The following is a 25,780-nucleotide window of genomic DNA, read 5'->3' as shown; positions in this document are numbered from 1 at the left end:
TTACAAAAATATACAATTGACTTTTGTTATGTTATCTATATATATAAATAAAAATGCTTTGCTGTTCGTTAGTCTCGTTAAAACTTGAGAACGGCTGGACCGATTTGGCTAATTTTGGTCTTGAATTAATTGTTGAAGTCCAGAGAAGGTTTAAAAGGTAGATAAATATGAAAATTCCTTTTGTTTGTTTTAAGTTTATTTTATACAAAAGTTTAGGTCTTTTATTTATCGATTGAGGCACTACGAAGTCTGCCGAGTCAGCTAGTTCATATTAAAAAACCGTTGTAGTTCGTAATAGGAGAAATTATCTTAATCAATTAGTATTACGAGTATTGCCTTGACATTTTAAAAACGAACGTATCAATGATATTAATTTATGCTTTTGGTAATCTGAGCTTTTTGCGATAAGAACAAATTATAGTAAAATTTTTTTACGTTTCGAAACTTTTATATAAACATCTTTTACTAGTTATTGTTTTGCATGTAGTTAGCTTATTCGTTGCATCATACAACAGATAATGATCATAAAATTAAAGAAACGTAGGTGAAGAAGAAGAGAGGGGAAAAGACCTTGTGAGTGGTCATTTCATTGGCAACATATTAATGACGTTTAATTAATATTAATCTATACTATAATATTATAAAGAGGAAAGATTTGTTTGTTTGTTTGTTTCGAATAGGCTCCGAAACTACTGGACCGATTTGAAAAATTCTTTTTCCATTAGAAGCTGACATTGTCCTTGATGAACATAGGCTACTTTTTTTATTTATTTTTTTATTTAATTTTTTTTGTTTCATGTGTGTTTTAATGTTTCCGGAGCGAAGCGAGGGCGGGTCGCTATTTATATTAAAACGCCATAATCGTTATGTCGCTCAGACATACATATTATTAGATTTAGAATCGATGCCTTAAAATAAATATAATTTTTTTTGTTTTTAAAGTAGCTATCTCTGTTTGGAAGCGCTTGTGAAAAACTTCTTTAATATAAACTTTTTGTTATTCAGTAACAAACCTTGAAGTGGATGAAAGCAATAAAGTTACTTTAATTTTAGCTTTAAAAATATTTCGGTTAATGGTAAATCGAGCGATTTGCAATAAGCAGAATTAGGGATGTAAACGGTATATGCTTAGGGCGATTGTTTGTTCGAATAAGTTGATGACAGATGAAGGGTGGTAGTCGCGGACAAGGCCGGCGCGGGAGGGGGACGCTCGCGTGGCCCTCTCGTCTGAGTCACGCGCGCCTCGTAATGCTTGCATAATAATAATGACGGATGCCGATCGCGCGGCGGCTCCTTTGATCTGCGGCGCGTTTGATGTTGCCGCCGGAGCCGGTCTCGCCCCTGCCTGCCGCACAAACGAGCCGCTGCTCGCTCACCTTTATTCGGTCCGAAGTTGCGCGACAAGCGTGGGGCCCTCCGCCCTCGCCTCGCTCTAAATAGAGGCTTTATTTTGTAAACAGCAGGAGCGCTACCGTGCAGGCGGGGCGGGTCCGGCGACCGTTCAGTCAGTGGTGCGCGCGCGCCTTCCAGTATGGGGTGTGCTTTGGATCTATTTCCGCGCTCGTGTTCGCTTGTTTTCCGCTCTCCGAAGCGATGAGAACTCGACGCCGCGGCGCTAAATGCCGCTACACCTGGAACTGGATTACATGGACGATTTGTGTACGCATTGTTCTTAATTGTTTCGCATATTTTTTTCTAAATTAAAAAACGGCATCTTAAATGTAAAAAAAATATATTGTGTTTGTGTGTTTTAAGAAAGTGATGTGATACAGATGTTTTTAGTTTTTCTTAGGGCTATTTTATTTAAAGGTTAAAAATATTATGAAGTGGACATTTTAATATAAAAGAAAATTTAATAAAAATTTTAGCTTTTTGCTTCGATTTAATTTATTTAGTTCCGGTGGTTTAATTCCTCGCTTCCCTAGGAAATTAAATTCGTAATAAATATTTAATCGTCAAGTCGTCTCTCGACATTATAAGAGCTTTAAAATGAATTAAAAAAAATTAAAATCTTCTTATAGGTATTTTCGCAAGTCGTATACTTATACCTATTTAATTAAAATTAAAATATTTATTTCATAACAATAATAATTAAAACAATAACGATTATATATATATATATATATATATATATATATATATATAATTAAAATAATTAAAACTACTTTTACAGCATAATCTTGCGGTTGTTATTTTAATTTTAATATCCCGACAAGTCGTTCGTGACCACGAAAACTATAAAGTATCGAGGTAGGTACTTCGAAACGAAATAGTAAAATGAAAATAAACGCGTGATTAAACCGTAAAACTAGTTCTAATTAAAATAATATAAATATATACAGGATTTGATTAAAATAGAGTTACATGTAAATTATTTATCTTTTGTTATATTTTTTCTTTTTTAATACTAATTGCCATATTGAGACATTCTTTGTTATGTCGTGTGAGTACGTAAGTTAGACTCTCTACACTAAGTTCCGAATCATGTTTCATTAAAATACCCACGTGAAATATTGTTGCTATGTGCGAAAACGTTTTAAACTTTGCCCAGTTAATACGCGAATAAAAATGTTTAAATCTAAAAAGTTCACAAAAGCGGTAGGTATGTTTACTGTGAACTCTTTACTGAAATCCGTATTAAAACCTATTTGAAATAATAAATTTACGTATGATTGAAGTGATTCAATTATCCGTGGTAGAAACCTTCACCGGATGTTATGGCATGTCAAAGATTATCTTATTGTTATTACTGAACAATTAAAAAGCAATTTACTAGATAACCAACGTCCTGTCTATCGGAAGATAAAATCACATTAAAATTACATTAATTTGATAAACAAACAAACGGTTTTCGCATAGTATGACATTTAAAAATCAAAAAGAATTTTTTTGGGGATAACGGTGTTGGCTGTATAGATTGAAGTTAATTACTAATTAGGTTTTATTTACTTATTGTACAGCTGTTCGTTGATCCAGGTTAATGGTTAAAAACAATAGTGTTAAGATATTTTTCAATCTTATCTCATGCTTTGTTTTGGGTAACCAAATAGTTGCTTAAATTTATATTTACATAAATACACGGGTATGCATAGCTTAAATATACGATAAAACATTTAATAGACCAGGTACAAGTCAATGAAATGATATGCGGAGAAGTATTTATAGAATTAATTTTTTTTTTAAGATTGGCAAACGTGTTCTGTTGTGCTAGTTTATAAAAATATATATAAATAAGTTACAAAAAATTATGTCAGAGTAATCGAGTGTAATTATGAAAGAAGGAATGATAATTATTTAATAAAAGTTGTTACAATTAGAGCAGCACTCACAATAAAAGTCTCATAAACCATAAATATCATACGTGTCTCAGTAAACATACAAAACGTTTCGCAAATCCATAATGAATTTCAACATCAGGCGACGATACCATAAATTTATTGATTTTATTTCTTTGTTTGTATTATTTTCAAAATAAACTTATATCGAGTTTTTTTTTGTAATAATAAACTCATTTGTGTAGCAAGGACTGAGACAAATCTGTGACGTATTTTTAATTTTTACTAAGCCAATAGATTTTGTAACTTAAGTTGAGATATGGATAATGCGTATAGCACATATCGTTGTATCATTACTTATTGACCTAGTCACGAGTAATCGACAAGCTCATAAGTTAGGTATTAGTTTGAAATGCATCTTACCGGAAGTTTAAGTGTCTTTGATAATATTAGACGAAATAATTAAATAAATAAATAAATAATAAAAAATTCATTGATGAATAATAATTATGTTCAAAGTATTAAAAACTAGTTTTCTGTCCGAATTATGAAGATACCGCTTTGAAACATCGAAATAATAATGTTCGTAGCTCAGCGGTATTACATGCGTCTGATAAACGAGATCTCAAGATCGGGACAGAACAAAATGCTTTGTTTTCAGTTACACTGAAATTGTATATAACAGATAATATGTATTTTGTTGCGGTTGGGAGCCTGGTTTTGCATACGCATCCACTGATTTGACCAGCTTGTTTGTTTGGTGGTGTAAGATTATCGAATATTAATTTAGTATACACGTGTATATGTATTACTATGAAATTAAATATTTAATTTACGGCGATGGGTCATGTGTTTTTAAAATGAATGAGTTTATGACTAACGGAATGTAGTTTAATTACATAAAATAATTATAATATCTAGTTTAAAACGTTCAATCACTTAATTATTATTTTTTAAAGCAAATTAAAGAACCACAGAGTTTAGTATGTTGTAGATTCGATTCAAGAAATTTTCCAATCGTACTAAAGGTCCGGGGTCTGTAACGCAAAATTGTCACATTTTGATTCAATTTCTCTAAGGTTTTATTTTCTGTTTTAGGCTATTCTAAGTTCGGTCAGCGGGAGTGCGGCGCCCCCCGACAGTTTGAAACTAGTCTGGCTCTCTAATACCACACTAACTTGCAACGACGGCTCTCCAACAGGGTAAGACTAGTATTCATTAATTATGTTTAAAAAAAAAAATATTTTTTATTGCATAGATGGGTGGACGAGCTCACAGCCCACCTGGAAGTGGTTACTGGAGCCCATAGACATCTACAACGTAAATGTGCCATCCACCTTGAGATATAAGTTATAAGGTCTCAATATAGTTACAACGGCTACCCCACCCTTCAAACCGAAATGCATTACTGCTTCACGGCAGAAATAAGCGTGGTGGTGGTACCTACCCGTTAGGACTCCAAAGATGTCCTACCGCCAGTAAACCAGTTATTTGAGGATAACGACGTTATTAACGACGTCGTTAGCAAGATTCAGGCATCTGTCAAGTATCTTGTCTTCTACGATGTATCCGCTACCATTAAATTTAGAATAAGCATTCTGACTGCAGGTTCACCTGCGTGAATTACACTTTATGTCGTGTCAGAGAGTAAGATGAAAGGTAGTGTAATTTTTTCCCCAGTGGTACTTATCTAATTTACGCAAAATTGGCTTAGAGGCTTGAGCCCGAACACGTAGCAGACAGAAATAGTTATTTTCATAATTATAATATTAATATGGATCGTTCCGAAACGCTCGTCTATATCTATACTATCTATACTAATATTATAAAGAGGAAAGATTTGTTTGTTTGTTTGTTTCGAATAGGCTCCGAAACTACTGGACCGATTTGAAAAATTCTTTTTCCATTAGAAGCCGACATTGTCCCTGATGAACATAGGCTACTTTTTTTATTTTTTTTTTATTTATTTTTTTTGGTTTCATGTGTGTTTTAATGTTTCCGAAGCGAAGCGAGGGCGGGTCGCTAGTTATATATGTAAAGAAAGTTATTCCTTTCTTTAATTTTAATTATGTCACGCATGCGCTGTCGACATGTGCCGGAACGTCCGCGCATGTGCTGTAAAGTGGAGAAGCCTTGACAGATAAATATTATGTCATTGTATAAAATTTTATGAAAAATAATTTCTAACTAGATTATAAATAAACTTTAAATGTCGTTTCTTTGTCCGAAATAACAAGCAACACATTGAAGTTTTATTTTAATAAACATATAATACATATAAATAAAACAACATACCTAATAATCTTATAAAACGACATTTTTGTTTATAAACTATAATCAAAGATGGATAAACTACGTTTTGAATTTACACTATTGCCTGGAAGTGATGGAAAATCAAATATTCTTTCGCTTACCTCAATAACCACAAGTGATAATAAAGTCTATTCAATACCTGAAGAGCTACAAGCAATTAGTTATCATAAGGAAATATTGAAAACAGCCGCTTACAATAAGGTGAAAAATAGTTTGAAAAAACGATACCAGGTCAGAAGGGTTTGGATTACAATGACAGATGAACTCAATAAAATATACATAGATGAAGACGATAATTTACAATTTGAGAATCAATATTTAGAAGAAATAAACCAAGAAAAAAATTCTGTTGCATATCAAACAGAAACCGGTACGCTGGAAAAATTGTTTGAGAAATTTGTACAAAATACACAGGAAGTTAAAGAACAAAACTTGACAAAAATTGCAGAAAAGTTTGTAATTGAAAAATTTACAAGTAAACATTCTAATGCTAACCAATGGATTGATATTTTTGAGAGTGAATGTAAACGCTTTGATGTAACAGAGGATGAAAAGAAATTTGAAATACTTAGATTGTTTATGGATAAGGCTTGTGTGGACTGGTATAGTTCAATGGTAATAAAATTGACAATGAATTCGGAATGGTCAACTTGGAAAAACAAATTCTGTGAATCTTTTGCAAACAAAGGCTGGAACCCAGTTAGATACGCACTATTCTTTAAATATAAGGATGGTTCATTATTGGATTACGCCATGAGAAAAGAAAAACTGTTATTGGATATGAGAAGAACAATTGACACAGATACACTAGTGGATCTAGTAGCAGCTGGTTTACCAGAATTCATACTAAATAGGATTAATAGAGAAACATTAAAAGATACAGTGGATTTGTTTAATGAAGTGAGTAAGTATGAACATTTGGTAAATAAAAAAAGCTATATGCCTATAATGAAAAATGAAAATATGAGAACTAATAATAGAAATGAAGAAAAATATGTATGCAAGATTTGTGAAAAGTTGAATAAAGGTTCTCGTTATCACCCTGAGTCCACGTGTTGGTTTAGAGCCAAGGAAGATGAAAAACTAAAGAAAAATTTCATTAAGCATGTAAACAATTCGGTGATAGAAGCAGAGTTAAACGAAACTAATCAAAAAAACGAATAGTAACACCATTAATTAATGTCAAACTACTATTGAATGATAAACTAGAAATATATGGGGTTTATGATTCTGGTTCAAATGTTTCTCTAATTAATTCAAAAATACTAAAGTTAAAAGGAAAAGGAAACAGTTTGAATGAAGCAGATTTAGTAACAATTAATGGTGTTAAAAAAACAAGTGGTTTGACAACCTTAAAAATAAAAATCTTTGAATTGGAAAAAAATGCTGATGTATACATAATTGATGAACCAAACTTCAAATATGATTTTCTGATTGGATTAGACTTAATAAAAGATTTTAAACTAATACAAAATGAAGATCTACAAATAACACAGAAATTTTACCTAAATAATAAAACAGAAGAAAATACAACTCATGAAAAGGCAAACATTGAAATAAATAATAAAGATAGCAATAATTCGACAAAAGAACACAAAATAAATTTTAATGAACATGTAAAAGAAGAAAATTTTAAAATTAAATTAAATCATCTTGATCGATATCAAAGATCGGAAATAAATACACTGGTTGATAAATATAAATCAGTTTTTGCGAAAGATAAATACGATGTTGGTACTGTTAACGGGTATGAAGCGAGAATCGACTTAGTAATGGATAGATATTGTAGCAAGAGGCCCTACAGGTGCACTATAGAAGATAAAAAAGAGATAGAAACACAAATAGCAAAATTACTAGATAATAAGCTGATAGAAGAATCCTACAGTCCTTTCGCTGCACCTGTAACATTAGCATTTAAAAAAGAAGAAAATAAAAGATCTAGGTTATGTATAGATTTTAGAGAGTTAAATAAAATAGTAGTACCTCAAGCTCAACCATTTCCCTTAATTGAAGATCTAATTTTAAAGACCAGGAATTGCAATTTTTTTTCAACGCTAGACATTAATTCTGCATTTTGGTCGATCCCTCTACGAATTGAAGACAAAAATAAGACAGGATTCGTAACCCAAGATGGGCATTATCAGTGGACTTGTTTACCATTCGGATTAAAAACGTCTCCAGCCATTTTTCAAAGAATACTTCATAATATACTTAGAAAGTATAAATTGACGGATTTTACAGTTAATTTTATCGATGATATTCTTATATTTTCAAAAACCTTTTCTGATCACATTAACCATCTTACACAACTTTTTGAAGCAATCAAAACAGAAGGTTTCAGGTTAAAATTTACTAAATGCACATTTGCTTCTGATTCAGTAAAATACTTGGGTCATATAATTCAAAAAAATTGCATTAAACCAGTAAATGATAATTTGATTTCAATAAAGGATTTTCCTGTTCCAAGAACACAGAAAAATATTAGACAATTTTTAGGAAAAATTAACTTTTACCATGGGTTTATACCAAACCGTGCAAAAATATTAGACCCGTTACATAATTTACTAAAAAAAAACCAAAAATTCATTTGGTCTGATAAATGCCAAGAAGCATTTGAGACTGTAAAAACCTTGCTATGCTCCCAACCAATTCTTGAAATTTTTGATCCATATTTACCAATAATTATATATACAGACGCTTCTTTAGAAGGTATTGGAGCTATATTGAAACAAAGACAGACTGATGGAACAGAAAAACCAGTGGCTTATTTTTCTAAAAAGCTTAATGAATCTCAAAAGAAAAAAAAAGCAATATACTTGGAATGCTTTGCTATCAAAGAAGCTGTGAGATACTGGCAATACTGGTTGATAGGTAAATCATTCACAGTTTATTCAGACCACAAACCACTAGAAAACATGAATTTGAAATCTAGAACAGACGAAGAGTTAGGGGATTTAACATATTATCTATCGCAATATGAGTTTCAAATAAAATATGCTCCAGGAAAGAAAAACTTGGAAGCAGATTGTCTAAGCAGGAATCCAGTATTAGAATCGGACAAAAATACAGATGAACTGTTAAAAGTTGTGAACTTGGTTAAATTACAAGATATTTTAATAGATCAAAATAAAAATGAAGATATACAAAGAAATAAAAATAAATTAATGGAAAAAAACAAAGTATACTTAAGAAAGGTCAGAAAAAGAGAAAAAATTATTATTTCAGAAGAATTTAGTATCAAACTCCTAAAAGAAGTACATAAAAACTTCTGCCACATCGGAATAGGTCAAATGCAGAAGACAATAAGTCCACACTATACGGCCAAAAATTTGATGAACAATATTAAGAAAGTTAGTAGAAGCTGTGAAACTTGTATTAAAAATAAATCAAGAAGTCATGATAAATTTGGTTTTATGTCTCATCTAGGCCCAGCTAAAAAGCCATTTGAAATAATCTCTATAGACACCATTGGAGGTTTTGGAAGCTCAAGATCGTCAAAGAAATATCTACACCTGTTAGTGGATCACTTTACAAGATATGCTTTCATATTAACTTCAAAAACCCAGAACGCTAATGATTTTATTAAACTAATTACAAATATAACAGAAACTGAAGATATTGGAATACTTCTCACGGACCAATACCCCGGAATTAATTCAAAAGAATTTAAGGAATTCCTAAAAGATAAACAAATAACGTTAGTCTTTACAGCCGTAAATGCACCATTCTCTAATGGCCTGAACGAAAGGCTAAATCAGACATTAATAAATAAGATCAGATGTACAATAAATGAAAATAAAAAAAAAAGAGCTTGGACCACAATAGCTAAGGAATGTGCAAATAAATATAATGATACTAATCACTCAGTCACTGGCTATCCACCAAGTTATCTTTTATATGGAACGGATGTTACTGTCGTACCAAATGAATTAAAGCAAGGAAAATCCAATAATGATTGGATTAATGACCGAAAAATCGCACTTGAGAATACAATAAAATCTCATGACTATAATAAAACACTATTCGACAAAAATCGGAAATACTATGAATTTAATGTAGGAGATATGGTGTATGTGGAAAATGGAAACAAGCTTAACAGAAAAAAATTGGATGAACTGAAAATCGGACCTTTTAAAATTATAAACAAAATTTCAAAGTCAATATATAGAATAGATACAGGTCATAAAAAAACAGAATCAAACCTATTTCATATCACAAAACTTATTCCAGTTCCTGTCGTAAAAGAAGAAAATGAAGATGAGGAAATTGAAAAAGAATTAATTTAAAGAAAATTCTGTGTGAATTTTCTACTTTAAGAGGGGAGATGTAAAGAAAGTTATTCCTTTCTTTAATTTTAATTATGTCACGCATGCGCTGTCGACATGTGCCGGAACGTCCGCGCATGTGCTGTAAAGTGGAGAAGCCTTGACAGATAAATATTATGTCATTGTATAAAATTTTATGAAAAATAATTTCTAACTAGATTATAAATAAACTTTAAATGTCGTTTCTTTGTCCGAAATAACAAGCAACACATTGAAGTTTTATTTTAATAAACATATAATACATATAAATAAAACAACATACCTAATAATCTTATATATATAATTTAACACAAATATAATTACAAATATTTCAGATATTATTTTCGCCGTGGCTCTAACAGTGAACACTGGGTGGTATATCTTGAAGGCGGTGGATACTGTTGGGATACAGCGTCATGCAGAGCACGGTGGCGGCGACGACCAGCGCTCATGTCTTCCACTCGTTGGCCAAGAGTTCGTCGAGCACCTGCGCTGCTGTCTGCAGAACGAACTGCTAACCCGCTGTGGCACGCCTCAAACCACGTCCTTCTTCCGTACTGTTCGAGTGATATGTGGTCGGGTACACGAACCGCAACGCATGCAGTTGGAGGATTTTCTTTTACCGGGAGATTAATTGTGGAGGGAGTGCTTGAGGATCTCTTGCGGGCAGGACTGTCTGGTCGACTTATGTTCGTTGGGTCTAGTGCGGGCGGGACTGGTGTGATGCTACACGTGGATGCAGCTAGACGTGCCTTACGATCGAAAAGAATAAAAGTCGCCGCTGTCTCAGATTCCGGCTGGTTCCTAGATCGACCGGCGCGCGATCGACGGGTTCCTGCAGCCGCTATAGCGCGTCTCGGTCATTCTTTGTGGCGTGGTACTCCACCAAATTCATGTGTGCGAAAACATGTTAAAGAACCATGGCTGTGTTATTTTGGATATCGACTGTACCCACATATCCGGACTCCGTTGTTCGTGTTCCAATACCTGTTTGATTCGGCACAATTAGCCGCCGAAGGTGTTCGCGCACCTCGAACTAGAACGCAGTGGGAAATGGTTCATAAAACTGGTGTCGCTCTACGAACGAGTCTCGATTCAGTTCGGACTGTGTATGCGCCTGCGTGCCTCGCCCACGGCGCCCTCGCAAGGCCGGAATGGCTCGCCATAAATGTATCCGGTATATCCCTACCTCGTGCGCTCGCCTGCTGGGAACGCCGCTTGGGGCGAGCAAAAAAGACACATGTTCGCGGTGGTTGTGCCCCCCGGAGGCTTGTTGAAATATGCTCTTGGCCTCAGTGTAACGGTTCCTGTCCTCGACTTCGCGACCCTCGGACCGGGGAAGAAGTGGCGTTGGCAACGCTTTTGCAAAGCTTCGGGATGGATGTACACGGAGCGGCGGCAGCTATGGGATTAGACGCAGGCGCCTTCTCTAGAATGAGTCATGCGGAGTTGTTTCCGCTCCTCGCACCGCACGTGTGAAGAGATTTGTTTTTAGTGCGGACAATTTAGTGCTCTTTAGCACGTTTAATCTACCTCGTTAATTCTGAGTTCAAGTACAAGAAATTCAAACTTACCATAAGCTTTAATGTAACTATATATATTTATTATTGTAAAATAATTATGTTTATTTGTTTAAGTAAAGATTAGTGGTGTGGTTTGTTTCATATTTTTATTTTGAAATTGTATTTTGTGAGAGAGAAAAAGAAACCAATATCACTTTGGCACCATGTTTAATTATGTACAATAAAATTTTTTACTACAGCGTACAAGACTAGTTTTGAACTATGAGCTAAAATACAAATGTTAATAATTTAATAGTAAATCAACGAACTATTTGGCTCCGCTTCAAAATCGTTAATGTGACACCGGTCACATGTACTAACATTATAAAATTGCGGATTCAAATTACTATGTCAATCTTCATCGTATGAGTGAAGACGGTTATTCCAATCAGAGCAAAGTTGAGTGGTCTGTTTTGCGCGGGAGCTACGGAACTCTGGGAGGTAGCACAGGTACTGTGATATGGACTTTATTGTTTAAATGCAGACCTCCCATCTTATTACGAGCTCGATGACGTCATAACTGCTCAGCACGCTCCACGCTAATCGCTATGGATACGTCGATGACGTCGTTGCCGAGGAAGAAATCTGTGGAGACAATGTTCGTGTTTGGTCGCCAGAGTGATGTGAGACGGGCCGTCACCCTACGATTAACTCCATCAGCATTAATACGCAGAGAGCCGCGTAACAATAGAATGTCGAGAACAGAAGGCGTGGTTTGGGCCATTGCTGAGTGCATTGGCGAGCGTGCCGTCGGCTGTGGTGACGCGCTAATCGCCTGGTCTAAGTATAAGAATAGCTCTGTGGGATTGTTAGTTCTCGCCCAAAGATGTGGCAGATTCGGCCACAACCAATTGTTTTCTGAAATAAATACAAGATTGTCTTTTAAATGTGAAGTCGATTTAAAAAAACAATTATAATTCATTCAGCGATGGCGTAATTAAGGGGTACTGTTTGTTTTTGATAGATCGAGTAATTAAACTTCTTTTTTTATTGCTTAGATTAGTGGACAAGCTTACAGCCCACCTGGTGTTAAGTGGTTACTGGAGCCCATGAACATCTACAACGTAAACTCAGTATAGTTACAACGGCTGGGGCAGCCTTCAAACCGAAACGCATTACTGCTTCACGACAGAAACAGGCAAGGTGGTGGTACCTACCCGCGCGGACTCAAGAGGTCCTACCACCAGTATAAACCACCATTCTTGGTATAAAGATTATTATTCTGCGTTTTCTTCAATTTGATCCGTTGAAGTGGTAAAATATAAAGTCATAAAGTCGTTGTTTGTATGTAGATCACATTCATGTATGTACTATTTGCCGTATTTGATATATATATTTTTTATTGCTTAGGTGGGAGGTCGAGCTCACAGCCCACCTGGTGTTAAGTGGTTACTGGAGCCCATAGACATCTACGACGTGCGTCACTCAGTATAGTTACAACGGCTGCCCCACCCTTAAAACCGAAACGCATTACTGCTTCACGGCAGAAATAAGCAGGGCGGTGGTACCTATCCGCGCGAACTCACAAGAGGTCCTACCATGTACCTGGATCTCCTCTTGACTAACAATTATGAAATAAATAAAAAAACAGATGAAAGCATACCATTAACTATTATGTTATCGACGTAACTGAAGTGTAGTCTTTGATTTGCATCAATCAGACTCTGTACCGTCGGACCTCTGCTTCCGGCTCCGGTGGCAAATCGATTGGCCGGTGCTATGTGCGGTCCCAGCTCCCTTTGTATAATTCTTAGCAAGCCTTGATGTACATCTCTGATCGGTGTTCCGTCAGGATTGTAGAAGCCGATTGGAAAGTGATGGGCATCAAGGAACACCAGCTAAAATAATTAAAAAAAAATAATATAATAATTTAAAAAAAAACTAACAAAATACGTGATAGTGATTTTATTGTTAAAAAAAGCTTTTTTTTTTACAATAAAATCACTTTTTCTTACACTATTTTTAATACAAATTTATTTTCTATTTTTTTGTTGGATTTGCTATAAAAGCGTATTTTGTTAGTTTTTTTAAACTATTATTGATTTTTCATATTTTAGTCGAATTTTTAATTTTTTCAATATTTTTTTTAATATTGAATTGTCGTCGGTCCTTAATGAGTATACCAAATTTCGAGTTAATCGGACGTTTTGAGGTGGGTCTAAATCATGTTCAAAGATTCTGTTACATACCAACATACTAACATACGTCTGAAACTAATAAAAGCGTATTAATATGATTTTACAGTAAATCTCGTTTTGTTCCTGTTTTGTGGCTCTTATTATATTCCCGTCCAAATATGAGCATGGCAATGAAGAAACTCAGAAGCTATGTAAAACCGTTTTTTTGGTTAACTTAAGTTCACAACTAATTGACTATATTGGTACATTAAACTGTAACTCACCTCATTGGTGATGTCCAAGAACGCTCTGATTTCTCTCAAAAGTGGTACTAGAGGTCGAACCCTTACTAAGTTATGATTGAGCCAATATCTACAAAAATAGTTTTAAATTAATTAATTAATTTATTAATCAAAAAATCTCTGCAAAAGTTTTTCGAATTTTATGTACGTATTCTATATCGAGAGGTGAAAAGCTATTTGGCTTAAGCGATATTTTTGCAAATTTAGAGGAGAACCATTTTACTTTACTGGTGGTAGGACCTCTTGTAAGTCCGCGCGGGTAGGTACCACTACCCTGCCTATTTCTGCCGTGAAGCCAGGTGGATTGCGAGTTCATTTACATATGTAAGCAACAAAAAAAGTTTAAAATTTGGAAAAAATATCATAACAAAAAAATCTTCGGTTATTTGAATATACTTCAACTTAATTGAAGTTCAGCTAAAAACATTGAACTTTTGATGCTAATATCAAATAAAAAACTCTTTTAATTACAAAGATAAATGTTGCGTATTGAGCGATACCCCTCGATATGTGTATAATACATATTATGCAATATTACACGTTTGGTATCAAATTACAGTAGTGTATTAAAATATGTGTTGTTTTAATTTAATTAAATGAAGTCAGTCAATTTTAGCTGTTTATACTTAAGCATATATACATATACTAGCTGACCCGGAAAACATTGTTTTGCCATATAAGATTTCTAGGGAATTTCTAGTGTAGAAAAAAAAACTAACTTATTGTAAGTGTGTAAGGATGTGGTAAATGAGTGAAAGAGATATGTAGTGCTGTGAACGATGAGGGAATATATAATAAAAATAACAAAACCTCATTCAACCACATAATACCTCATTATAACAAAAAAAAAAGTCCAAATAAAAAAAAATGTTAGGGGTGGACAACCCTAATCACTTAGGGGTATGAAAAATAGATAGTAGCCGATTCTCAGGCTTACTGAATATGCATAAAAAACTTCATGAGAATCGGTCAAGCGGTTTCGGAGGAGTATGGGAACGAACATTGTGACACGAGAATTTTATATATTAGATATTTTTTAAATTACAAATTTTCAAACTACGATTTGTCTCAATAAAACCGTTAACCTAGTTGAAGCAAGATCCCGTGTATATCACTTATGCTCATTGTTGTTTGGTACAATTAAATTGTAGAATAAATCTATACTAATATTATAAAGAGGAAAGAATTGTTTGTTTGTTTGTATTGAATAGGCTCCGAAACTACTTAACCGATTTAAAAAATTCTTTCACTGTTTGGAAGCTACACTATTCCCGAGTGACATAGGCTATATTCTTTTTTGAAAAAAAAAATAGGGATCCTTACTAAAACTCCAATAATGTAACCCAAGGTGTAAAAAAATTACCTAAAAGATTTTTTTCATCGCGTGCCCTGCGAAAACTATTGGTGATAGAATAAAATAATGTAGGTACTACGACTTTGTAGAACACATTATTATTTACAAAAAGTGTCGCGACAGCATATGTCTAGCTATTATAGTTATGCCGCAATAAGCGTTCTTTTATTTTTTTTAAATAAAACAACTTCGTTGAAATTTTTATTAAAGACCCGAGCGGAGCCGGAGCGGGCCGCTAGTAATTAAATAATGTTAGAACGACATTATAGAAAATAAAAAAAAAACTCTTTTTAGTTGTCAATTTTTTTGCTGGTGATTTCATTAACGCTAATTCGAGCTTGAAACTCAATGAAAGTTCGCTGTGTTTTGTAAAATTTATCAAATTTTAATCCTTTTAGATTTGTATGTTTAATAATAATTAGAAATTAAATTAAAATAGCTTACTTATTGATTTAATGGCTCACCTGTCTTCCTCTTTGTCGTAAAAATCATAATAGCCAATCCTAAAATCTAAGTATCTGATGCCGTGGACTAGTTGTGCCCAAATGGAGCGGTCCTGGCACAAAATGAAATTGTCTCTGGCTAAGCTGCTGAGTTCCGTGTCGAAGCGCCACGCTCCCGCGTTGTGGCTGCCGGCCAGAGCTAGCTCACCGATGCGAAGTTTGTTAATTTTATCTCTGGAATATCAACAATATTTTCTCCATCTTCTTCATCATCATCATCTTCCATCAGATGATTTTATAAGGCATCGGAATCTTCTGAGATAGAAGTCCAGCAATTTCGAGCTAGCTACCACTAATACTTATCTATACTTATATTATAAAGCTGAAGAGTTTGTTTGTTTGAACGCGCTAATCTCAGAAACTACTGGTCCGATTTGAAAAATTCTTTCAGTGTTAGATAACCCATTTATTGAGGAAGGCTATAGGCTATATAACATCACGGTAAGACCAATACAAGTGGAGCACCACTAAATAATGTTTCAAAATAAGGGTTTAAATAGCTCCTTAACATTCTATAATTCAAAAATATTTTCATTTTCTACGTAAATGAAGTGGAGGGTAAAATTTAGCGTTATGACGAAGTAACTATTTCACGCGGACGGAGTCACGGGCAAAAGCTACTCTACCATAAATCCGCAGATCTTCACAAAATTTTTAGGAGGCTTTTTAATGATAATAGTCTTACGGCTCTCTGAACTGCCATACTGTTGCAACCCCTTATCATCTGCCTCTACAAATTCATAACTAACCTATCCGCCTAATTCCTATCTTAAGTAGTATGGTGGTAGGATATATTATTAGACCACATCGGTATGCAACCCTGGCATATTTAAGTCGTGCAGCAACAGAACCGGTTTTGAGGAAAAAACCGATCTGATTCAAGCAACATTCACTTCGCGGTGTATAAATTTACTCGCCTGGTATTAAACAGTTACCAAAGTCCATCGACGTCGTAACGAGGAGACCTGAGGTTGGAACTAGTTTCGGGATTAAAATTAAATCCGCATCATCCTGGCAATTTTTGTCGCGAAGCAGCCGTGCAAGATAGGCAATTAAGTCTTGAGATTCATGTGTCAAGGTTAGTAAAGACATTTACGGGGTAGTCTATGGGCTCCAGTCCTTTTAACTTGAGGTGGGTCTTTAGTTCATTTAACCATCAATGTAATTAAGAATGTGTCGGCTGTATTTTATAGCAGCTGCACCACCCTCTAAATCAGAAAGCATGGCTGCTTCACGTCCGAATTTTCACTAGGAGGAAGGAGGAAGCTTTTCACTAACGCATTGTCTTCCATCCAAGTAGGCTGTATCTTCAAACAATTAAAGGCTTCTATGTTATTGTCTCCAGCTCCAACCCAGGGCCATAAGCAGATAGGCCCTTTGGGCCCAGCTCCCGTATCCCATCCTGCTGGTAACGTGCCCTCTCCTAGCGACACGTTAGTGATTATGTGACCATCTGCGGATCCGATGGCGAAAATTGCAATCGCATTGTTCCAAGATAAGGGACGATTGGTGAACAGACCTATCTGGAAATTAAGGAAATAAGTTGTGTATAATTTACGTGACACTTTGACAAATACCCTGCCTATTTCTGCTGTAAACAACATTTGTTTCGTTTGGAAAATCGTTATACAATAAAATAACTAAAATTCATTACTGGATTACATCAAACATTTTGGTAAAAAAAAGGTATTCGTAGAATTGAAGTTTTGAAGTCGTCGTGGCCTAAGGGATAAGACGTCCGGTGCATTCGTGTTGAGCGATGCACCGGTGTTCGAATCTCAGGCGGGTACCAATTTTTCTAATGAAATACGTACTCGACAAATGTTCACGATTGACTTCCACGGTGAAGGAATAACATCGTGTAATAAAGATGAAACCCGCAAAATTACAATTTGCGTAATTACTGGTGGCAGGACCTCTTGTGAGTCCGCGCGGGTAGGTACCTACGCCCTGCCTATTTCTGCCGTGAAGCAGTAGTGCGTTTCGGTTTGAAGGGTGGGGGAGCCGTTGTAACTATACTTGAGACCTTAGAACTTATATCTCAAGGTGGGTGGCGCATTTACGTCGTAGATTTATATGGGCTCCAGTAACCACTTAACACCAGGTGGGCTGTGAGCTCGTCCACCCATCTAGCAATAAAAAAAAAAGAATCTAGTCGACGAATGTAAGTTAAAAAAAGTAATCATTCAATGGGTTTCCTGAGTACACACGCTTCGCACGCAATCATTTATTTAATGACCGTCTGTAGATGGGACGCAAGCACTTCCACTATTATTCGATTTCGTAACTATTCGATGGTGCACAATGGACGATGTGAATAGACCGTGGCTAGTCGGACCGTCACGTCCAGACTATAGTTACGCAAGTGCTAGGAAACGAATACGTAGTTCTGACCTAATTTTCTTTATAATAAATTTAATAAAGCAATTTTAGATGACATTATAATCAACAGTAACTCTTGTAAAAAAAAATTTAAACAATCACATTATATATTTATATTCTTTATGTTACATTGTTAGATTGTTGTTTAAAATTATACAAACACAGCATTACAATAAAATCTATTTTTATTAATTAAAAAAAGTTCATTATTTCAATCAACGATCATTGACCCATTTATCGTACATTGGAATCTATTTTACCCGACAATGTTCCGGACATTCGTGTCATACCAGTCATCGCCGTTATATAAAACGAATTAATAATGCAAGTGTTATACACACGGTAGCACTCTCACTTGTAAACGACACAAAGACTTCACGCGTACAGAGCCAGACAGATTTATCGGCAATTATCGGACCTCGACAACAAAGAATCGTGTCATTTACTTATTTTTTATTGTCATCACAAGCGTTCGAGCTTACTGACCACATGATAGTGTCATCGTATAAAATACTGTTTAGAGCTTGTTTGGGGATGAACATCTTAAAGGGATTAGGTTCGAAACTATACACGTGATCAAGATTGTCGACCATCTGAACGGTTGTCTCTGTGTAAAATTCAATGGAGGTAGCTGGTGACCCCGAAACTGGATCGCCCCAATCCATGCAAGGCCAGAATTATGCTTTTGTAAAGCTTACTTTTAATTAATTTATTAGTTAACTTTTCATTTCTTTTTAAAATATCTAAATTTTTTCATTCATTGCAAATAAAGTTTTTCTATTCTAGTATTTACTATTCTATAGCCTGTTTTTTCCGTCCTGTCAAAAAACTCGTAAATCTCACTATGAACACTTTTTTAAAGCATTGCGCTGCTTACGGTCCGATGATTGAACGATATATTTATTATTTTTTATCGATTCGCATAATCGTATTTTGAATCGGTAAATAATACTTTAGTATAAACTTTGAATTTATGCTAACTACGTTTAATTATTAACGCAATATTGAGTGATATTAAAGTTTACTAAAACTAGCATAACTTTTAGAATTGAGGTGATTGTAATGTCCCATATCAACAAAGATCGGAGGGGCTAACAGGACACCGGTCGCAATGACATCCACACGAATCGCGTTATAAATATCTTGACCGACGATCTTCAATTGCTGCTGAAAGAACTCACTCAATCATAATCAAATGAATGGAAGGGTCTTGTCAATTTATTTACCACAAAAGATTATTGTAGAGAGCCACGAATAACTGAAGGTTTTATTCGGACAGCAATTATAGTTTACTTTTGTTAAAATTTATTGGTATTGTGGTTTGTTATTTGTCCCTTGCATTCGCGGGATATTTTACTCCGAACATATAAAAGTCAAATACACCAATTCAACAATATCTATAATGGGTACAATATTAAAATATAAACCAAAAGTAAAGTAAACAACACTAGGCACTAGAAGATACAAATTAAAACTAAAATATTGCTTTTAAATTCAACTTAAATCGTCGCGCGCGAATCTCGTAGCGTGACGTCACGGGACACCTGCGCGTTCGGGAACCCCGATCGCGTCCGATGACGCCCGAGTGTGACCGAGTGTTGCACGCTACAGTGTATACCAAATTAAGTGAATGATAATTGTTAGCCTTCATTTATTTTTATCTTACTTGTCTAGGAATGGTGGAGCATTCTCTGAAGTCCCAATTAAGCTCCAAGACATCAATCAAGGTTTGTCCCAAGTACCGTTTCTCAGGAGAGTGGACTGTCACCCAAACTCGTCCACATGATGACTTTTCCACGACTTGTGTTTCTGAAGCTGCAATAAGGGAATCGTAAATAAATATCAATAAAAATTAAATTTTAACGGATATTTAATAAATTTAGTTTATAATATTAGTGTCCCAATCTCCCTTTCCACTTTGTTATTTTATTTAATAGATGAATAGTCTGCTTAAAGGTGAATTGTTGTTATTTTTACGTATAGAAATAAACGCATACATTTGTGAGCAACGAGTACAGAGTTTATCCAAGCATTGGTTTTGCGATGAGAGCCATTGATTCACTTTAACAATTTAATTAAATTTAAAAAATTTATAAACACGTTGATAAGTTAGTGTATGATTTTGAGTGTTTAATGGCAAATATAGTGCAAATTATTGCAAAGTGCAACCATCCACCGGGTGCGTTTGAAAATATTTTTTTTTACGTACATACACGTTTCAGGGTTCTTATGATGCGACTGGACTTTATCGGGGTATCGGACGTGGGTACTCGCAATGGTATGAGTGAAACTGAAATAATTAAATTGGTGTCGATACCTTCGATCAATAGTAAAACTGGTATTCATAATTTTAATATGACAAATAAGAGGTTTTTTTTTTATTGCCTTGTAGGCAGACGAGCTTACGGCCCACCTGATGGTGAGTGGTTACCGTCGCTCATGGACGTCAGCAATGCCAGGGGCAGAGCCAAGCCGCTGCCTACCGTTTAATACTCTTCACAAGCCTCGTTTGGAGGAACTCTCCCCATGGAACATACGGTACAGAATACAGAGGGAATCGAAGTCACTCCGCAGACCCAGAGGTTCTAAGCGATCCGTAAGAATGGGTATTCTTTGTTTTGGAAAAAAAAAGCTCTGACCTACGTCTTTAATAAGTTTAGGCGTAAAATCACACCCTGTATGAAGTTTCGTTAATAAACATTGTGACAAAACAGGAGTCTATTGCAATAATAAACATCTGAACTCTAATAAACATAACGCAACTGGATGATTTCTTGCAAACAAAATCGGTATCGTATTTTTCAATACATTATGTTGAGTCAAATATTAAACTGCTTCACATATTGCACAGGAAAAATCTATACAGCCTTTTACTTTTCTAATAACAACACGTCACAAACTGAGGCAAAAAATACGTCGTGTATACGTTATGCAAATTATTTTGTCGTCATCATTAGCATAATATTATATGAAACTCGGTCAACAAAGACCCGATTAGCATAAAGCCTGTTTATGCAGAAAATCGTCCTTTTTGTAGGCGTTATCCCGCGGAGGCTGTCGCAATAGCTGCAACAGGAGTAAATGTTGCTATAATATCACGTAACTTTCATCTTGTTGCCTTTAATTTAATCAAAATGAAATTGAATATGCAATTTCGAAAAGGGCACATCTCTGAAAATGTAAAATGTTCAGGAAATGAAAAAAAACTGATTATTTTCTAAAGCAGTGTAAAATTTAAAATATTAACTTTTGAGATATATTTTAGTGTTAATTAGCCATTGAAAATTACTGGAATTATTATAAAATGGGTGTAGGTAAGCTTCAAAACTACATGTATAGGAAAAAACGTATTTGACAAAATATGCGACATGTGCCCTTTTCGAAATTTCATATTCAATTGTATATGCCGCTTGCAGCACGCGTTCGCAAACGATATTTGTTTTCAACAAGCGACTTGGGTTGCATAATACGTGCGAACGGCAAGTTAATCATACCATTTACTACTCACGTACTTTTCAATTCCGCATGTCTGTAGTTTCACGGTTAACAGGCTGGGCCTTAACAGAGTATTAACATGTAAGATCGAGAATCGATCATATAAAATAAGAAGAGAATTAGAATATAAAATGAATTTTGTTTAAAATAAAACGTGCTATAATCATCATTGAACATAATATATAAATTTTTATTGCTTAGATGGGTGGACGAGCTCACAGCCCACCTGGTGCTAAGTGGTCACTGGAGCCCATCTACAACGTAAATGCACCACCCACCTTGAGATATAAGTTCTAAGGTCTCAGTATAATTACAACGGCTGCCCCACCCTTCAAACCGAAACGCATTACTGCTTCACGGCAGAAATAGGCAGGGCGGTGGTACCTACCCGTGCGGACTCACAAGAGGTCCTACCACCAGTAAGATATATAAGTACCAGTAAGTAATATATTTCAGACCGTTCAATTTACAATAACTTATCAGTTGCCGTAGTTTGTTGAAAAATCATAGCGGTTTTTTATTTGTGTTTACCAGAAGCTAAAAATCTTATTAGAATAATAGATAAGTGGTCGTTCACCTTATACAATCTCTACAAAAACTGTACACTCACAAAAACGTGTTTGAAAATGTTTTTTCAGATATATTTTTTCTATCAATAATATTATGTTTGATCAATAAGCTGAAGAGTGTATGTAGCATGGTAAGGTTGCAATTTTCATGCAACAGATAAATACAAAGTAATAAGAAATTCTCAAATGAACACACGTTCACATTCAAACAAGTGAAATTGCTGAAACAAAAAAACATTCAAATCTTTCTTTTTGCAATTGAGATACAATGCTTGTAACGCTACCAGCTTGTAAATTTTTTGATTAGCCATTTTGTTATAATACATAAACATTCCGTTATTTCATTTATTTTTTACTAATGTGTCTAGTAAGAAACACGTTTATTATTGTTTGATTATTAAATAGTATATAGTTTTTGAATTTGCTTCAAGTTGCTTGTTGTGTTATATAAGTGTCTGTAACTGAAGATTATCGTTGAAAGTTACTAGAGCGTTCAATTATTTTGTTTATTTTGCATAATTCTTCATATCATTTTAAATTTATTGTATAGTTTTATATTTCTTTTCGAATATTTAATTAATTCAACCGCTTTAACGGACCGGAACACACGCTATAACGTGGAAATATCAGAGTTCACTTTTAAAAATCAAGAAATACTGTTCGGAATTTCTCCTACGTTATGGGTACCACAAACACGTACGTGATAATAATTACACCCCGAATATCGAATATCTTTTACAAGTATACTGACTTAGTCTACAAATCGAACCCGGTAATTGAAGTCTCAATTGTAATAGTATGTAGATAGGAACGTTAGCAAAACTGTTTCGTTTTCCGAGTGGGCTCAAGATTTTTACCCGCAGTGAATATGTTAAAAATACGGCTCTTTCTTTGCATACATTCTTCACTGAGGATATGCGATAAGAAGTATAATGATTTCCGTTGTATTATTAGCTTTGATATCTTTATTTATTGTTGCAGATGGTCAGACAAGCTCACGATCCCTCAGAGGGAATGACGGCACCCCTCTCGAGCTATAAGGCTGACATCTCAATTTTATAATACAGTCAAACCTGGATAAGCGAGAGTTCAAGGGAGCACAATCTCATTCTCGCTTATAGAGGTTTCTCACTAACCCGAGTTTCTCGCTAATGCTCACTCTGAATTTCGATTCGCGATTTTCCGCATTCAAATGCATTCACTATTTTAAGTTTATGACTTTAATGACAGTACTTTAATTTTCCGTTTTTACATGATGCAGAACAGAACTTTCCTTCGCAATTGATTAACGATAAACTGAGTAAGTCCGACAAACAGGACGGTACACAGACACACGTGTCCATTCGAAAATAATGCGATAAAAGAATACGATAAAATAACAACGTTATTTAGTTTCACGAAATAGAATAGGTTCAATATTCACGAGAAAACAATACAAAAACAATGATAAGAAGTTCCACGAAAGTTAAAAATGAGTCATAAAATAGCAGATGTTAAATTTGTAATTTGTTTTGTCATTTGTTCCTCCTAAATAATATAAATAAATAAATAAAGCTCGGCTGTCGCTTATAGAGGTATAGATAGGTACCAGTCTCACTTACGGAGGTCTATGAGGAAAAAACGACTCTCTCTTACAGAGGTTTCTGTTTCTCGCTAATAGAGGTTTTGGGAGCTTAAAATGACGGGTCCTTGCTATTACTCTCACTTATAGAGTTTTCTTACTTATCCAGTTCTCACTTACCCAGGTTTGACTGTATATAAATACTATAATAAACTCAGTTTTTGTTGTTATAAGGCACGCTGTTATCCTACACCGGTAGGTACCACGAGCCTTTATATGTATTTTTGCTGCGAAACCGCGTTACGATTTTGAGGGGTGGGACAGCTGTTATACTGCAGAATACAATGGCTACTTAAACCTCATATTCCGGTGACAACTTAACCTCGGGTAGGTTGTGAGTTCGTTCACGTATTCGAGCAATAAAAAAATCCGCTCGTGTGATCTTCAGATGGGAGGCGGCGGCCTTCGTCTTCTCAGTGATTTCGCGCGATTATGTGGCGTTACGACCCGCTATTTATGTAACAGCGCAACGAATATCACTGGTTTTAATTTAGTATTAATTCACTTCACTACTCCCATTCCAGATCCAGATGGTCTGTTACTGATAAGTGATTTTCCATATAAAAAAAAATACCACTTTGCTTAGGATTAAAAAGTGAAAATGTGTAAATATGAAATGTAATAAAAAATTTAGGCGAGAGTAGGGCTCAAGAAAAGAAAAAAATTACTGAAATTATATAGATTAAAAATCTTCTAAACTAGATCAGTACAAGATTAGAAGCAGAACTTGAATATTGTTGATTGGAATAATACATTTTTGCGTACCTTCTTAATTGCAATGGTTGACGGAAATTTTTTAATCAATATTCGAATTGATTAATCAAGTTTAGCGGTTTTTTATTGTTTGACGGTAACATTAAGATTTTATCTAATAATTATTGAAATTAATATCACAGATTGTTAACTGTTTACCAGCTTCGTGTAACTGATTTAATCTTAAAAATACGTATATACGTACGATATATCTATCTGGATTTGATCAAAAGATTCGTATCTACAGAATTTAATTATAGGTATAAAGTTAATCGAAAATATTTTATTTTTAAAATAATATTTTTAATAATAATAACAAAAATGTTAGTTTTCCATTTTTAATGTACTTTAATTTTATTGTATTCGTTGTGTTTTTGTACGGTAATTTATTGACTGAAAAATCACATCGGATTCGATGAGAAATAAACGAGTGTTTAATTTTACTAAATATAATATAATAAATAGAAAATGAATGTTTAATTCGTTGTTAATGATCGAATTGATACAAGAAAATTACGTCTTTGTTAAAAAAAAAATATATATATATATTGTTTCGTTAAGGTTTAAATATTATTTAGTACTAGATTTATTTTTAAGGAACTCACGCGCAATTGACGCTCCTAGCGCTGTCGTGGCGAGCACTAGCACGACGTATAACGACGCGGCCATTTCAGTCGGTAGTTTTCGCGCCACTGAACCGTACCATCAGATTTTGATCAGATTTGGCGCTCTTTCGCCAATTAGTAAACGCTAACGTCACGATTATACGAAGTGGACGAACAATAAGTGACTTAATACTCTGGTGTTTTGATAGGAGAATAAAAATGTTTACGTAAACTAAACCTTCAATGGGTGAGTTTTAATGGTCTTACACAGTTTAAATAAGTGATGCTAGTACGAGTAGTTATGACAGTGGTCGCGCGTGTTTGAGACACACGTTTGCAGCACGTGTAGTGGTCTAAATGCCGGATGAGACCTATCATCTCTTTAGGCCTTTTCATATGAAATAATTATTTTTAAATGAACAGGTATACACACATGTATGTCTTTGTACTTATTGAGATACACTATTACAAATTTAGCAGTTTTTTTTTGTATTGAGGAAATGTCACAATATAACATTGATACATATTTTTTTTCCTACCTAAGCTGATAGCCTTGAGAGGCTATTTCAGCGCAACCTTAACTAGTAGGTGAACTCAGGTGGGCTCAAACCGGAGTGATGCTAAC

The 25,780-nt window shown here is 34.6% G+C and overlaps 3 protein-coding genes across 4 annotated transcripts; 2 read left to right on the top strand and 1 right to left on the bottom strand.

The window, feature by feature from the left end:
- Positions 1-1,190: 1,190 nt before the first annotated feature.
- Notum (palmitoleoyl-protein carboxylesterase notum) lies at positions 1,191-11,661 on the top strand. Its single transcript, XM_028177800.2, has 3 exons — positions 1,191-1,659; positions 4,374-4,477; positions 10,228-11,661. The coding sequence occupies exons 1-3, from the start codon at positions 1,594-1,596 to the stop codon at positions 11,369-11,371; spliced, it is 1,314 nt and encodes a 437-aa protein (XP_028033601.2). The 5' UTR covers positions 1,191-1,593; the 3' UTR covers positions 11,372-11,661.
- On the top strand, positions 5,604-6,757 carry LOC149500161 (uncharacterized). Its single transcript, XM_089737521.1, has one exon. The coding sequence runs from the start codon at positions 5,619-5,621 to the stop codon at positions 6,750-6,752; it is 1,134 nt and encodes a 377-aa protein (XP_089593647.1). The 5' UTR covers positions 5,604-5,618; the 3' UTR covers positions 6,753-6,757.
- Positions 11,606-25,315, bottom strand: LOC114245578 (uncharacterized). Of its 2 annotated transcripts, XM_028177799.2 has the most exons (8): positions 25,156-25,262; positions 20,322-20,402; positions 19,779-19,927; positions 17,009-17,253; positions 15,692-15,904; positions 13,856-13,943; positions 13,058-13,292; positions 11,606-12,312 (listed from the first exon to the last, which is right to left on the bottom strand). In XM_028177799.2, the coding sequence occupies exons 1-8, from the start codon at positions 25,217-25,219 to the stop codon at positions 11,969-11,971; spliced, it is 1,419 nt and encodes a 472-aa protein (XP_028033600.2). In that variant the 5' UTR covers positions 25,220-25,262; the 3' UTR covers positions 11,606-11,968. The 2 variants fall into 2 exon arrangements, with proteins under 2 accessions (XP_028033600.2, XP_089593646.1); XM_089737520.1 differs by lacking the exon at positions 20,322-20,402 and having other exon boundaries at positions 25,156-25,315.
- Positions 25,316-25,780: the final 465 nt, after the last annotated feature.

Source organism: Bombyx mandarina, chromosome 23 (genome assembly GCF_030267445.1).
Source record: "Bombyx mandarina strain Sakado chromosome 23, ASM3026744v2".
Classification (NCBI taxonomy): Eukaryota; Metazoa; Arthropoda; class Insecta; order Lepidoptera; family Bombycidae; genus Bombyx; species Bombyx mandarina.
Note: the sequence above shows the minus strand (reverse complement) of the source record. Positions and strands in the feature narration are given on the sequence as shown.